Raw genomic sequence first — 16779 nt, forward strand, 5'->3', positions numbered from 1 at the left:
CTCCACGAAAAACCCGTTTGATTCCTAAACAGTTGTTTTGAAGCTCAGTGTGGGAGGCGCAGGCCGCCACCATCTTAACTGCGCCTGACTCCCCCAAGTCACGGCTTATTTATAAATGGGCAGGGAGGTGGAGCGTGCGTGGAGCCGAAGAAGGTGGTTAACGCCTAGGCAGACAGCCAGCAATGTGAGGCGGCGACCACCTGTCGTTCAAAGCAGCCTTGCACAACTTTAAGCCACGGTTAAGACCTATGGTGAAAAATAAAATAAAAAATAAATGAATAAATAAAATAAAAACAGATGAGTTATAAAAATCACCTCTTATGTACAGCTGTTATGAACGGGGAAGTTATTTATAGAGATAGAAAATTGTAATTGGCTGTAACGTTGACTGGTATCTGAAGTCAGCCTCAATGATTAATGCTTCAGCGTTTGCCTCAGTTTTCATCTGATTGCATGCACATCAGTCCCAGGCAGCACCATCACCAAGTAAATTATCAACATGTGGGAAACTACACATCAACCTTATCAAAGCACCATTGAGAAGAACTGACACGGACACACCATGTACATGAAATGAAATGAAACATCTCAAATGTCCAGCTCTCTCTCTCTTTACCGACATATCTAAAATATTTGTGATTAGAGGCAGAACCAAAGCCCCAGCGGCTCCTACGTGTTCAGGTTACAGAGCACTCCAGGTTACAGTTCGATCATTTGGCGACGTCATAGAAACGCGTCTGCAGTGGGGAATTTAATTTGTGTCACACCGGTCTCGATTGAGAAGCGCGTGATACATTTTTTTTTCTAACATTAAAATCAACAAGACAACTTAATTGTGCCCTGACCCTCACAATCACAATGTGTTCCGCCCCTCGTCGTTACGACCCGATTAAAACCTCCTCCAGCCAGTGACCTTTTTACACCAGTGACTCATTAACGTAGGCGCTGATTATAAACAGTGTGGGCCTCTGAATCAATTTAGTTCAGTGGGAAAAAGAAAACTCCCTGCATTGTTGGGTAAATAGCAGCTTTTCGTCCGTGTTCGGTGTAGGTTTTACCAAAGGGCAAGTGTCACAAAAGCAAACGCGATGTTGAGTAAAACTTTCAGTGAAAGAATGCTTTTCAACCTTTCACACAACCGCATCATTTATGCCTCGGATCGATGTGCCGCCTATAGACACTGTCATGTCTCCTAATGGCTTCTCTGGGGCATTCAGACCCACTCTGAGCGTGCGAATGAAAGCTGATGTAAAAAGCTCTTCGTGTGCATGAGTCCACTTTGTTTCCAACCCTCGCAGCTTTACATTTATGCCCGACTGACTCAAGGTGCAGATTTATGGTCCGATAACTTCTTGTGGGCGTTTTGTGAGGTCATCCAAGGATCACTGACATCAGCTTGCTGACGTTATTGACCACTTTTTCTTTCTTTTTTTTCATGAATTTTCTTTTTCCCGTGTCTCTCCACTATGGGGAATTAAAATGTAGACTTTCCAAAGCTCCCATTCCTTCCTCTTGAGCCATTCCTTGGATTTGTTTGCTTGGGATCATTATTCCATTAAAACATTATTATAACCTTAGCTCTGCACCAAAAGATACACAAATGCTATTTTTGATTAATTTGTCCACAGCGCATGTTTATACTGTACTTTTTCTGACTTTTGGGACAAATGGGGGTATTTTGTTGTCTAAATATGTTGCAGTCTCTTTCTGATTATAGACCCTGTGATGAAATCTTCTTGTTCTCAGAGACATATTTTTGCATCATCTTGCTGATACTGTCAGTCCAATCCAAAATGTCAATCATTTGAATTGTATGCCACTTGCAGGTTCTCCTTATAATGGATTTAGAGATTTTTAAATCCTTTGCCAGACTCATATAGACCCACAGGCTGTTCTTTTTTTCTGATGGACTTTAGATAAGCTCTTCAGATCTTTTCATGATGACGCCACCCACCTAAGTACAAAGAGTAGAATACCCAATAGATCGGAGTCAGGAGTTTGAATGAGATATGCATTTTTTTTATTCTTTTTTTTATCCTTTAATTTTAATTCACACTCCCTGTGAAGAATTTCCCATGTGATTATGTGCACTCACTGGCCACTTTATTAGGTACACCTTGCTGGTAAAAGGTTCGCCCCCCCTTTTGCCTTCAGAGCTGCCTTAATTCTTCATGTCATACTTTCAACAACGTGTTGGAAAAATTCCTCAGAGATTTTGGTCCATATTGACATGACAGCATCACACAGCTGCTGCAGATTTGTCGGCTGCACATCTATGATGAGAATCTCCCGTTCCACCACATCCCAAAGGTGCTCTTTTGGATTGAGATTTGGTGACTGTGGAGGCCATTGGAGTACAGTGAACTCACTGTCATGCTCAAGAAGCCAGTTTGAGATAATTATTATTATCCTGCTTGAAGTAGCTGTCAGAAGATGGTACACTGTGGTCATAAAGGGATGGACATGGTCAGCAACAATACTCAGGTACTGAGGGGCCCAAGGAAATATCCCCTAAACCATTACACCAACATCTACTGTTGATACAAGTCAGGATGGATCCATGCTTTCATGTTGTTAACGGACAATTCTGACCCTGCCATCTGAATGTGGCAGCTGAAATCGAGACTCATCAGACCAGGCAACTTTGTTCCAATCTTCTATTGTCCAGTGTTGGTGAGCCTGTGTGAACTGTAGTCTCAGTTTCCTGTTCTTAGCTGACAGGAGTGGCACCCAGTGTGGTCTTCTGCTGCTGTAGCCCATCTTCTTCCAGGCTGGAGGTGTTGTGCGTTCAGAGATGGTATTTTAGATTCCTTGGTTGTGACCAGTGGTTATTTGAGTTACTGTTGCCTTTCTATCATCTCCAACCAGTCTGCCCATTCTCCTCTGACCTCTCACATCAACAATGCATTTTCATCCACACAGCTGCCACTCACTGGATATTTTCTCTTTTTTGGACCATTCTCTGTAAACACTAGAGATGGTTGTGTGTGAAAATCCCAGTAGATCAGCAGTTTCTGAAATACTCAGGCCAACAACCATACCACATTAAAAGTCACTTAAATCCCCTTTCTTCTCCATTCTGATGTTCGGTTTGAACTTTGAACAAGTTGTCTTGATCACCTCTACATGCCTAAATGCACTGAATTGCAGCCATGTGATTGGCTGATTAGCTATTTGTATTAACAAGTAATTGCACTTTTGTCGAAAGCGTAATGCAGCTGTTACTACTGTCCTTTATTGTACATCCTGCTTTCAACCTTTTGCTTAGAGGACTTCCAGGCTCATCCCCTTAAAAAAAGTTGACTTTTATTTTTTCTGAGTTTATCCATTATGATGCATTTCCCCCTCTGCAAGAGGAATCCCCTTTAAAAACAGCGACATCATGTAGGGCAACCTCCATAGAGTGGGATCTTTTAGCATCAACCGGGCTTGGACTGGAAGGATTCTAAAAGCAGGCTGACATTTTCAGGCATGTGAGAAACAAAAAAATGATTGAAAAAGACATTTCTGGATGACTCAGGAAAATGTTGTCTCCTCTCCTCGACATGTTATATACAGCGAGTAAAATAAGTATTGAACAAATCACAATTTTTCATAGTAAACATATTTCTTAAGGTGCTACTGACATCGAATTTTTACATTTAACAACCCAACTAATCCATACATAGAAAGAAACCAAAACAAAGTTCAGAAATTAAGTTGTGTGTAATAATGTGAAATAACAGAGGGAAAAAGTATTGAACACACGCAGAAAGGGAGATGGAAAAAGGCTGAAATGTATCAGTGATCAGAAAGATCACTACCCCTCGTCAGTGCAAATGAATATGAGCTGGTTCAGTCCAAACTGATGCCCTATAAAAAGGTGTGTCATTACCAAGGTGTCGCACAAGGAACATCTCATGATCACATGTATGTGCACTCACCACGCAAGACTCCATTTCTGAAGAAAAAGCATGTTGAGGCTCGTTTAAAGTTTGTTGCGAAACATTTGGACAAGCCTGTAAAATACTGGGAGAGATGAGAGCAAAATTGAACCGTGTGGATGCCATAACACACACTGTGTTTGGAGGACAAAATGCACTACACATCAAAAAACCATCATACTGACAGTGGAGTTTGGAGGTGGGAACATCATGGTGTGGGGCTGTTTTCCTTCATATGGTACCGAGACATTCTTGAGAAAAATCTGCTGCCATCTATCAGAATGATGAAGATGAAATGGGGGTGGACATTTCAGCAAGACAATGAATGTCAATGTCCCAAACACAGAGCCAAGGAAACTCTCAACTGGCTTCAGAGTAAGAAAATAAAGCTGCTAGAATGGATCAGCCAATCACCTGACTTGAATCAAATTGACAATCTATGGAAAGAACTAAATATCAGAGTTCATTGACTAACCTTCAAGATTTAAAGACTGTTTGTGTGGGAGAATGGGGCAAAACCACACCCGAGCAATGCATGCCACTAGTTTCTCCAAACAGGAGGCGTCTTGAAGCTGTCATTACCAACAAAAGCTTTTGTACAAAGAATTAAATAAATATCAGTAAGCATGTTCAATATTTTTTACATTTTAATGATTGTGCTACACTTCTGTCATCATCCATTCATTGACTGTGTTAAGACAATTAAACCTTTCACAGCTGATCTCTGCACCACGACCAGGCCGTTGCTGTTAAAGAAGTAAAGGAGCATTGTTGACATTGTTTCATTTTTTTTTGGAATACAGACATCACATGCTCAAGCCTCCCACAGCTATGCCGCAGGAATTGCCCGACGCCCAGTGAGCATGATGATCCGCGGGACAAGCCAAACAATGCCAGCTTGCAGGCTTCCCCTGAAGGTGGTTGCCATGCAAAGAGGTGTCTTACAAAGGCAAGCGAAGGAGCAGCTGTGAGGCTGAAAAACTGCAGCCGGCCAAAACTTCCATCCATTCTGCTCTTCAAAGGTCACTTGCAAATAGATTCAGCAATCATCACATTTACCCAGTGGAGTTCCTTGGTTCTGGCCTGCTGCAGTCGAAGATGCACACGTCCCTTCAGTGCTGAGGTACGTCACAAACGTAAATGTCACACCCGCCCTCTCACCATGTGATTTCCTGTGTTTTTGAATAAAAATGCCAAAAGTGTCTCTAAATAGATGGAGAGAAATACACTTTCTGGGCCTTCTTCTTCCTTTCATGCGTGACTAAAGGCGGATGCAGCATCCACTCATTATCACACAATGGAAAGTGGTTTTACAAGATGATACAAGACACTGACACATGTACGGGGCATTATTTTGTCCCACTGAGTTGAGCATTTGAGTTTTAACTTTATTATCAATCTTGTAAATTGTCTCTTTAAAACACAGCTTGGGGCCTTTTTTGATGGTTCTAGAGCCCAGCATGTTCACTCAAACCACCATGGACTACTACGACTAAGATGGATGCAGCATTGTTGTGGCTAATTTGTGTTGCATCAGTATCGCATCACAGCTCAAGATAGATTATTATGGCCACGCACAACCATGCTTCATGCACGTTTTTTTCAGTAAATAGGCCATGTGCAAAGGATTAGGGGTGCTTCAGTGCAGACTTTACGGCGATAGACGTTCATAATTTACTTATTTTTATCCGCATAAGAACCTTAAATAGCACTGTTGAAATAACGTGCAACCGGTACTTTGTTCCGAGGAAATAAATAGCCAAATAAGCTCCATTCCCACAAAGTGTTTCTAAATAAATAAAATCAAGCGTAATTAAGCATCACCAATGTTCCTCCATGCCCCTTGCTGATGCAAACGCACAAACAAATCTCCACTCGTGCGCTCGTGTGCATAAAACTCGCTTCAATTCAGGGTTTTATTAGAATCCAATAAATGGCGTGAGGCTTCAGCAAAGGCCCATCGGGGAGAGTGAGTACAATCACAATGACGGCCAACAGTGGCGCAATCAGTGAGAAGGGATGAAAAGAAGCACTCTCTCAAAAAAGCTCCTGATGCACATCAGTGGACCAAATGATGCAAGACATCTAAATAAAAAAATTGAAACATAATTTTGGAAGAGATGGAAAAAAAAAACTAAATCAGATTTTGGGTTAATATGGACCTAATTTCAACCCTTTCCGCTTTTGAAAAACAGTAGCAGGAGGGATGTGTAGCATATTACAATATCATCAGCTGCTAAATTGAGACGGGGCGTGAAAAACATGTCCTTTGTGAAGCAGGGTAATAGATGGGCGCTCACACCGGTAGAGGGAAATGAAGGATATTAGATGTCTCTAATGTAGTCCCATTATAAGAGACATGCAGGCCGCTGCTATGCTGCACTTCACCTTGTCAACATGTTGCATCCTCTGAGAGCAAGTGATGGACGTCACGGTGAGAGATGTTTTCGTTGTAGGAAGTTGTTAGTTGCGCAACTCCTGAAGAATGGGCAAACAGCCCTCCTACTGGAAATGATGCATTATTTATGTGCATGACTAATTTTACACAAGAAAATGAATATAGATTCAATGTAGAAAAAGTACATTTGGAAAAAAAATGGCACGAACAAGAGTATGAGAAATTACACAGAATTCCAAAGCTAAAGAAAATAATACATTCATTTTTCTTTTTTAGGTCACCTAAAGCAGGACAATAGGGAAACAAGTCGACATGTAGTCACCCCTGTCTTTTCTAATAGAGGATAAATTCCAGGCAGCAAGAGCATGTAAGCCCTTTTGAGTTGTATGACTCACTTGAGTATAGGCTGACCTATTTTCAGAAGACAGTAATATTAAGTTTCATTGAAGGTCAGCAGTTAAAGTTGGAAGGAATTAGTGTAGAACAGAATGCGTTTTATTGTCATTTTATATTGTATAACAAGATCTGAGAGCATCTCTTTTTCAGTGCAGACACAAAGTATATGCAAAATAGTACAAAAGGTGGTAAATCAGAAACAGTATATATACATACACTGATATATCACATTTTCATTGGTATCACCTCCCTCATAAGCACCAGTTTCAGTACTTTTAAAATAAACTGATGCAGAGTAGTGAGTCCAGGGACACCAAATAACCACTTTATGAAATACAAGAAAAAAATACAATGTAGATATGTTAAACCATGCTACCAGGAGATGGCAGTCACATTAAATCCTTTCCATTGCAGTAGCCCTTGGCCATCATTAGACATCCTAAGTCTGACTAAGGAATCCATATATGCAGCAGTTTAAGCTTGTGTTTCTATTGCCTGTGACTTATCTTTGTCTTGGTTTAATGTTGTACAGGTAAATAGCAAAATACATGAATACAATACAAACATGATGAATTCCTGTTTCATACTACCAAGGGGCGAATAAAGAGAAAATTACTTTCTGAACAGCTCACTGACTTTAATATGATAGCTTTAGAAAATTGCAGGAATACACTGATTGCCAGTTTATTTGGTTAGTTCATTTTTAATGAAGTGACCTAATGCAATGCACCCACAATCAATGTTTTTAAAGAGGTGCCGATACAACTTTAGGGTCAGTGTTTTGCGTTTCCCCAGCCTAATTAGCTTCCACCTCATCTCTAGTCTGTATTTATTCACATAATTACTTAAAGAATTATTAGTTTATATAGTTGTGGTCCCGGTAGTGGAGGATGAGAGGAGATAGTAAAGGTCCCTTTATGTCTGTATTGTAATGAACACTGTTGCCCAGCGGGTGGCGGTAACAAATCATAACATTCAATATCGACGACCTTCCGACATCCAACGAAGAAGAACAGCTAGCTTCAGCTCAGGTTTAGTCACAAGTAGATAACGTTTCTCTAAAAAAAAGGTAGGTTAACCTTTGATTTAACGTCTCATCTTAGACGAACACCATTACGGGATTAAATTGTTTAAATTCGGCCAGCTGTGTATGCTAGATGACAACGTTTTCTCCTCGACCTGATTGACATTTGAAGCAGAAAATGTACTGAGGCTAACGCTAGCTTAGCCAGTTGTTACTAGATTTAAAACGTTACTTTATACCGTACGTGCCGTTACAATATACTCTGTCTATATAAAGTCGTTATAACAATGTGGTTGCCTTTAAACTGTTGTCTGGTTGCGGTAAAAGAATGACAACGTTATATCCAGTGGCATTTTTTCTGTTAGCACCATCGAAGCAAAAAATACGCGTCTGTAAAACAAACAATATGTCAGCGGAGTCATACTAACCTCCCGTTCTTATCTTTCTTATCTGTCTGAAGCTGTGTGCCACCGTCTGTAAGTAAATGGCACGTTAACAACAACCCAGACTGGAGCCAGTACGCGGGAGCTGTAGTCCACGTCTTTTTCTTTTGTTTTCCTTCGGAGACAAATGATTTTGAGCGATGGATCCAGCTGTTGTGGACGGTCCCGTTATCTTGGTCATCAAGGCCCCCAACCAGAAGTACGATGACCAGACAATCAACTGTTACCAGGACTGGACGGTGGAGAAACTCAAAGCCCACCTGTCTGATGTGTACCCAAGTAAACCGGTGAGTATTTCACACAGAACCCCTCAAAAGTGTTAAGATGAGCAACTGAATTACGTGCCAGTGCCTTCTGATAATTACCATTTGCTCTGGGGTAAACCTGATCGCTTATGTTGTAGCTCAAGGAGGATTTACAGCTTGTTTGCTGTGAGTCCATGAAGTAACGCAACAAAAACAAGGCCCAACCCAAACTCAAGGCGTCGGTTTCACAGTGTCACTCACCACTAGATTTTATCTTAGCTGTTTTTCATTTTTTAAGCAATATTTTCCAGTTCTTTTCGTGTGTGCGCATTCTGCTAAGCTTCCTCCTCAGTGATGATTGAATAATCATTCATCGGCACAATCCATTAACCTTGATCTGTTCTCTGAAGTGGAAGGAGTTTGGGTCTCTAGAGCTGAAGTGAGTTTGTAGATTTAACGTCACAACGAGGGGAAGGAGTTTAGATTCCAGTTGTATTGTGCCGCTAATCTGACTTGGCTGCTCTGTGCTTGCTCTGATGCAATCAGTGTAAACACGCAGAGACAAACTACTCCCTTGTAAAGCTGTAGAGTAATTGGACTAGGGGCTAGTGGACATTAATCATGGCGCATTTAAGTATTTTCAAGCTTTCAAGTTTGCAAGCTGTCCGGGATTTAAAAAGGGAGATGTACATTCTTGAATGAACATACAGTGAATGAGGGCTCTTAGGAGGACGCACTCTGACCTTGTTCTCGGAGCTAAATCTCATGTTAAGACCTACTTATCTCCACCGGGGTCACTATGATCCCATCCTGATTAGTTACTCACATAAGATGTGTGCCTTCTGATGCGGTGATCATCTGCGTTTCACCTATTTGCTGTGTTATTGGTCGAATGCTCGTCTTTGTTTCTGTTTCAGATATTAGTTTAAGAAAGTCGGACTAAATTACGCGACCTATATTGGCGCCATTGCTCCTGATATGGAGCTCCCCTCTTTGACCCCATTATTATTATGCTCGTGTATTTTTAGAGCTCCAAAGACCAGAGGCTGGTGTATTCTGGGAAGCTGCTTTTGGATCACTTTACATTAAAAGATGTGCTCAGAAAGGTAAGCCTCCTGTACCGTATATCCAGATGGTTTTAGGTAAGTCTGTAGCTAAAAAGAGGCACTATAGCTGTCTGATTCACGGCTTTAACAGGGTGCTTGTGCTATGTGGCTGTAACTATGTAGACATCTTTAAACCGTTTGTGCTCCTTTAGTTTCAGGTCAGTGTGTTTGCTTCAAGCAGGTTGTAAAGGGCCTTATCTGTTTTAGCATAAGAATGTCCCGATACACAAGAAATATTCTGAGCATGGTGCGGAAGAACAACCCACTTCCACTCCCCTGTGATAAATTGAAAGAATGTTAGGCATTATTACCAAAAATAAATGTCCAACCCGTGTGCATCCTCTGGGACTGAAAAATGAAACCGTAGAAATATGAATTGGCCACTTAAAGCCAAACTCCAAAAGCGATTCACTGCCCAACAGAATTACAGCAATGCACAAAACTTTTGTTTTGGTCTCTGCAGTCTCTTAATTTCTGCCTTCATGGCCACTGTACAGGAATTTAACTCACGCTGGTTAATTTGTATCAACCCTAAAAGTTCAAAACTTTACTAAACGCCACTTTGAATGACATGTGAGTTTTGTTACAGGTTGTCTGCTGAAGCAACACCTGCCCACTTTAGCATTTAGCACTTTGCACTAGATAGGCGGAGATGGCAGCAGCCATTGTCACTCACATTGAGCTTCAAAACTGCTCCCATGAGACATGTCCAGGATGTTTTATCTATTTTTATATTAGTGGTCCAGCTCACTAAAGTGTTCTTGGCTTTCAAAGTCAAATTTGTTGAAAGACTTTCCAGAAAAGTGCTAAAATTCTTGCAATGTAATGTAAAGTTGTCCAAACAGTCATGCTAATGACATTAATAATGATTCTTTTGTTCACATTTTTTTTTTATCAAAGTATTTTTACGAATCGTTTTTTTGTATTTGGAGGCCACAACTCCGGTGACACATTGTCACACTTGGTACTCGCTGAGAGCAGCAGACTAAACATTGCAACATTTGCACTTTAAACTGGGCTCTGCTGTTAGACTGTGTGGAAGCCCCGGGAAAACTGATGATGGCTGCTAGAGTGTGAATGGAAACCAGATGGCTCGATGTTCAAAACACCAGTATACAGGTGTATTCCAGCTTAGTTTTAGCTTAGTTTTTCGTTTCTTATTTGCCAATTTCTTTCAAAGTGATTGATTTTGTTTTGCTGGTCTTGTGGCTGAATGTATCAGGGTTTGCTCAAAGCGGCTGATCTTCTGTTGAGGAAAAATCAATGGTGGATAATATTATCTGTTTATCAGCACAGCGTTTACAAGTATTACACAGATTGACTTTATGTAGCTTTAATCTTTAAATCTTTTCAGTTATTATTTAAAATGTGGAAAAAAGTTTCGTGTTAGTTGAGTTCCCCTATAAGAACCGGCCGAACATCCGGTTCTTTGATAGTTTGATAATGAGTTCTATTGACTTCCACAGCAGGACGAGTACCATATGCTCCATCTGGTGTGCGCTTCTCGAACCCCTCCCAGCTCTCCGAAGCCCCCCCGCAGCCGCATTAACAAGCCCCCGGAGAGCGCAGCCGGTCCCACGGTGGGTCGACCGACGTAACCCTCGCACCTTGCAATTCATTTCATCATCGCTGCGTTTTCTTTCATCATCCACCTCACTGCAGCAATCTGCACCTCCGTGAGGATTTAAAAAAAAAAAAAATTCTTTGAAGATGGACAATTTTCTAATAACTTACTTATCTCTCTGGTTACAGGCACTTCAGAACTCTAACAGTCCTCCCCAAGGTGGCCAGTCGTCTACAGGAGAGAGCAGCGATGGACTCAGACAGCGAGCCGGGCCCTTCCCTTACCATCAGATGTATCCGCAATTAATGCACAGGTAACCAGTCGGGCTGAGGGAGCTTTGATAATCTCTGCAGAGATAAAGATGACTCACTACGACAGGTTTTAATAACACAGGAAAAAAATGAAACCTTCATTTACCTGCACGTACAGACTTACTGGTTTCAACAGTTTAATCACAAACCTGTCTAAAATAAGTGTCGTCACAATTACTCAGAGGCTTCATCAAGAGAGATTTCTCATGTCAAGGGCTTCATAAAAATAAAATCAGCTATACATTAAAGGGGATTGTTTCCCTTTGTGCCAGATGAGACACCAAAAAGGATCCTTCTTCTTAGTGTTGCAGAGAAAAAGCAAAACACACTCACCTTTTTTCCACTGCGTTTTCAACTTTTCGCCCGCTGGAAGACGCCACATGCATCATATGGGCAAAAGGGAACTAAGCGAATTAATGTGGAGCATTAAACGATTTTTTTTATTTATAGATTCCCTGCGAGGAGTGGGCTGATAGATGGGCTATTAATTAAGGCTTAATGGAAAAATACGTTTTGTTCAATCAATCAGCGGTGCGGTCCGTAAGAGAACGGGAAACTATTTTCAGTTCACTGCTTCCTGTGCTGCACCGTGCGCCAAATATCACTCAAGCATTTCAACCCTCATCTAGACAAGGTCTTATAAAGTCTAAATGAAGCCCGAGGGAGCGTACGTCATTAATAATTAACAAAAGTAAAGATTGTCTGTATGAACAGGCACATAGCTTCTGTCGGGTTCATGTTTAGGTCGTTAGCTAGTGCGAATGTATCGCTGTTATTAATAATTCACCATAAACTAATCATGAAGTAGGGTTGTGTTATTTAACGTCTGCGTTCTGGTAATTCTTTGTCTTTCTTCCAGCTGGAATCAGTACTCGGCACAGCCCACCCTTCCCACGAACATGCCCGCGTACTACAACCCCATGACGCTAATGTGGTGGCAGCAGCTCTACGCCAGGCAGTACTACATGCACTAGTGAGCCCATCATGTCTTTTGTCTTTTCGTTTCTGTCGATTGTTTGTAGAGCATTGTTTAAGCAGGAAACCGCGTTCTCATGATCCGCTTCTCTCCTCCAGTCAGCTGCTGGCCGCCTCCTCCCAGCAGCTCCGGCACGACCAGGCCTCCGCCCAGTCCAGCCGGCCCGACCCTCTGAGCCAGCGGCCGCAAGCGGCTCGCCACGGCAACCAGGAGGTCCAGATGAACGCCCAGGGGGGGGAGATCCTGAACGAGGACGAGCTCAACCGGGACTGGCTGGACTGGGTGTACACGTTCTCACGAGCCGCCATCTTGCTCAGCATAGTCTACTTCTACTCATCCTTCAGCCGCTTCGTCATGGTGATGATGGCCATGCTGGTGCTTTACCTGTGAGTGACTGTTGCTGTTGATTCCGCAAAGACACATTTTAATTGGAAGGGGGTCGTTTTTACTGCGATGCATTTTTTAGCAGCTGTCAAAAGGATTTATGTAAGTTTCTTAACACAATCGGTCGCAAGATTGGAATTAGGAAACAAGTAAACAAATTTCAGGGTCCAGTGGAAATGTAACCCCCCGTGGATGTTAGAGTTTTTCAGATTATTTTTTCCAAACTTTTCAAATGTTGAGTAAAAGCAACATTAGTCGCTTAAACTCTAAAGTCTTAACAGTTGCTTCACCTCTTTGTTTAGAAGGAAAATGTCATTAAATGATCAATAATTTATTAACTCAAAGCCACAAGGGTGAATGACGTCACACATGCAGGGTTTTCTTCATGCAGCGCTGCGTTCAAGGTCCTTACTTGTAGGCAGTTCTGAAAAGTCTATTTTATTTTTTTTTATTACTTTTAACTGCACCAATAGTCGGTCATTGACTCAGGGCTAAACGTTTGTAGGTTACTCTGTATGAATTTATCTTAATGTTTACTTTTTTTTAATGGAAAGTTCAGAAAAATAAAACAGGCATTTTAAAGACGTGACTGATATGTATCCATACTTATTTTCACACACATTTCTAATGCACTGACAATGATTGCTAAATGCATGAAAGTTTAAAATGCTTGTGTTTTCCTCTTGTCTGCAGGCACCAGGCCGGCTGGTTTCCCTTTAACCTGGAGAACGAACTCCAGCTTCCCGAAGACAGAGCCAATCAGGACGACGTGGATGGAGAGCTACAAAACCCCGACTTACAAGAAATGGTAGCTGCCTCTGTCCGTGGATTTTTACTGCTGCTTTTAATCGGAACCATCGACTGTTCATACACAGTATATGAACAGGAGAGCAAGGAAATGAATGGAGAATTATTCTGAAAGTTGATTAATTAACCTACCAGTTACCTGATTTATTGAGCAAAATAATGAGCATATTATTAATGAAGCCTGTCTCCATTAAGGGACCAAACGGACTCCTTCTAAAACACTTTATGGTTTGAGTGAATCCTCGATTGTGACTGGCAGCAGTGCTTCATTTATTCTTGATGATAAAAGACACTTGGCAAAGTAGGTCCGGGCCGTAAACTGCCTGTTTACCGACCTAATTTAATGTGCCCTCACACAGCCTGTTCCTAAAGTGTGTAACTGTAGCAACAGGGGGATGCAGCCAAAGTCTCCATTAACAGGTTATCTCAAAACATTCACCAGCCGTCGTCCAATTAGTTGCGCAACTGAGTGACTGCATCATTTCCATTAACCCATTTAGAGAATATATGGCGAATGTAGCCGTTTTATCCTCTCAGCATCGCAACACAAGGACCGCAACACACAAGCTCCGAGAAGTAGGCCACGCCGCCCTCTGACCTCGTCAGTAGATAGCGATCGCATCCCATCAGATATTCAACTTGTTACTTCCGGCTGCAGCTGGACAAGGAACGTGATATGCGATATATGCATATCTATACCTATCTGACATGTGCAAAGTGGCTGTGTCTGTTGGGTTCCAGTTTTGATACTACTGCCATGTCATTTATTCCATTTGGATCAATATTTTCCAAAGGTTCACTCCACCTGTCTCTGTCTGGTTGAAAATTAATTTCACCTGGGCCAGTTTGTTATGAGTGAGCATTTTGATTCTGATTGGACCATTACTCACACTTTTATTGGACTAGTGTCCGTGTAGAAATGTATTTTATGTATTCATGTTACTGCTTTGAATATTGCTTGTTAAAACGATCATGAGCTCTCACTGTTACTGAGAAACTTCGTCAGGTAGCTGCTCTGTTGTAGTTAACACACGCGTCTCATTTTATAGTCAAATCTCTAATCGAGTCGACTGCGTGCTCACGCCAATCATATCTCTCTTCTAATTTGACTGTGCAGGACGGAGCGATGGACGACGGCTCAGACGACGACGGGGAGAGCGGCGAGGAAGGAGCAGAGGACCCCAACAGCGCCCCGAACGCCGGCTTCTTCTCCTCCACGTGGTCGTTCATCATCACCTTCTTCATGTCGCTCATCCCGGAGGGGCCCCCGAACGCTGCTAACTGAACCGCCGCCCTCCACCGGAGCGTTTTGTTTCTTTAGGGGGGGGGGGGGCGGCGAAGTGGTGTCCATCCCGCCTGCTTAGGGAGACTGTTTGTGTCACCATGCAGTGTTACAGTTTCTCGATAAGTCTACTTAATATATGACACTCTGAGCCGAAAACACAAAAGACCGACTTAACCCGAAAGGAGGGGGGTGACAAAAATGTTGTTTATATTGAGTTTATTATTTGTTTTCATTTTATTTTATTTTAAAATCTTAGTTTAACTGCTATGCACAAGGATTGGTAGCGATGCCTTGTCGGGAAGATTTCTAACAGAACCTAATTACAGCGCCACTCATGAATCAGTGTATTCTTTGTAATATTTGTTTAAATAGTTTTGTTCGAATTGTAATAATAGTGGTTATATCACAAAGAAAGGACCGCCGGTGTCCAAACTATTAATTTACATGTCTTTGTAAAACATGTCCGAACACATTTGTACTGTGTTGAAGTGTAACGCAGAGTGATGCTGGCTACTGAGATTTTTTTTTTTTTTTTTTTTTTTTTTTATTAAAGTGAACCAATGTACCACTAATTCTTTCATACGGTTTCAAATGATTTTAAGGGTTGAGACTGAAGCTGCTACTTGGCGGGGGAACGTTTTAGTTATATGCCAAAAGAAGCACTGCCATTTTAGACCTTTTTTTTTTTTTTCCCCCACAAAAGACTTGTCACGGTCTGGGAGGCACATGTCTCTTAGCTTCATACCGTACCACTGTCCTCGCTAACTGGGGCACTTCATCCATACACCCGTGCTCTCCCTACTGTGACAGAAGCCGCACGGCGTCCCTGAAATGGGCTAATGCAGCTGGGTTGATGGCGGCGGTCTTTGTGGTGTGTTCAGGTGCGGCTCTTTGGTCCAGGCACGGGTGGCATCGCAGTCTGCTCATCGGTTAGTCCGGGCCTTTAAAGTCTGCACCTTTACAATGGAAGAGATAAATTAAAAGCACATCATGCTGCATCTTCTCCAACACTGTAGGTTAATCAAAACAGGTTCGTCAAAATGTTTATTGCCGTTAAATTTAACTTGTTTTGATCGAGTGATGGTGTTATTAAAGCTACATTCATTGTAATAGGTGTGGCTGATGCTTCCTCGTGCTCGGTGCTCAGTGCCGCGTGCGGCTCGATGGTCGGCTGTTTATTAAACACAACCTGGAAGTGAGAAGGAGAGAGTGCGGTGTGGTTGCATGGGGTGGAAGCCAGTGCTGCATCTAGATTGGAGCTCACGCTGCTCGAAAAACAAGGAGCAATCAGGGAGAATCAGAAACGAAACATTGAAGACAAACAGTGAACAAACAACAGGAATCGACTGCCGGAGAAACGGTGATAATTGGATTCTTCTTTTCTTAAGTGAAACAAGGTAAAACTCAAACCACTGTTTGAGTTGCCCTCGCCGTCAGGCCGAGGCCTTCCCGTGTCTGAAAGCACAGCTCTCACAGCATTCAACAAAAGCCGTCCTTCCTTCGCATATTTCCTTCCTCCGGCGGCTGCTGATGCAGGTTTGTGCCGTGCGGCTTTTGTCCAGGTTGACACTGCACCATGAATCCACCAAGGTTCCTGTTCTAGTTAAACAAAGGTAAAGCTGCTCTGAACTAAAGGGCTTCCGCTGAAATGTGAGTCGAACACACCTACGCACCCTTCAGAGAGGTTTAATCAGCTCAGCCTGTGGACCGCAGGTGTGCAGCGGCGGCTCTGGGAAAAAGGCACAAAAGACGAAGCTCAAAAATCTGTCCTCGGTACGTGGACATTCATCATGTAGGTTAGCAAACTGGATCATCCAGGACCCCTGTATGGACCCAGCTCTTGAGCGGCTCCCCTCAGGTCCCCGGCCTCCCTGCCCTGCGTGGAGGACGCAGAGGTTTGTAACCCCCCTCTTACTG

At 42.4% G+C, this 16779-nt stretch overlaps 1 protein-coding gene across 2 annotated transcripts; it reads left to right on the top strand.

Moving 5' to 3' along the window:
• Window positions 1-7654: 7654 nt before the first annotated feature.
• On the top strand, window positions 7655-15430 carry LOC125020451 (homocysteine-responsive endoplasmic reticulum-resident ubiquitin-like domain member 2 protein). 2 transcript variants are annotated; one of them, XM_047605790.1, is made up of 9 exons: window positions 7655-7786; window positions 8202-8471; window positions 9458-9535; window positions 11002-11115; window positions 11288-11412; window positions 12270-12383; window positions 12485-12772; window positions 13464-13578; window positions 14695-15430. In XM_047605790.1, the coding sequence occupies exons 2-9, from the start codon at window positions 8325-8327 to the stop codon at window positions 14860-14862; spliced, it is 1149 nt and encodes a 382-aa protein (XP_047461746.1). In that variant the 5' UTR covers window positions 7655-7786; window positions 8202-8324; the 3' UTR covers window positions 14863-15430. The 2 variants fall into 2 exon arrangements, with proteins under 2 accessions (XP_047461746.1, XP_047461747.1); XM_047605791.1 differs by having other exon boundaries at window positions 7730-7782; window positions 8199-8471.
• The last annotated feature ends 1349 nt before the right edge of the window (window positions 15431-16779 follow it).

Source organism: Mugil cephalus, chromosome 14, assembly GCF_022458985.1.
Source record: "Mugil cephalus isolate CIBA_MC_2020 chromosome 14, CIBA_Mcephalus_1.1, whole genome shotgun sequence".
Taxonomy (NCBI): domain Eukaryota; kingdom Metazoa; phylum Chordata; class Actinopteri; order Mugiliformes; family Mugilidae; genus Mugil; species Mugil cephalus.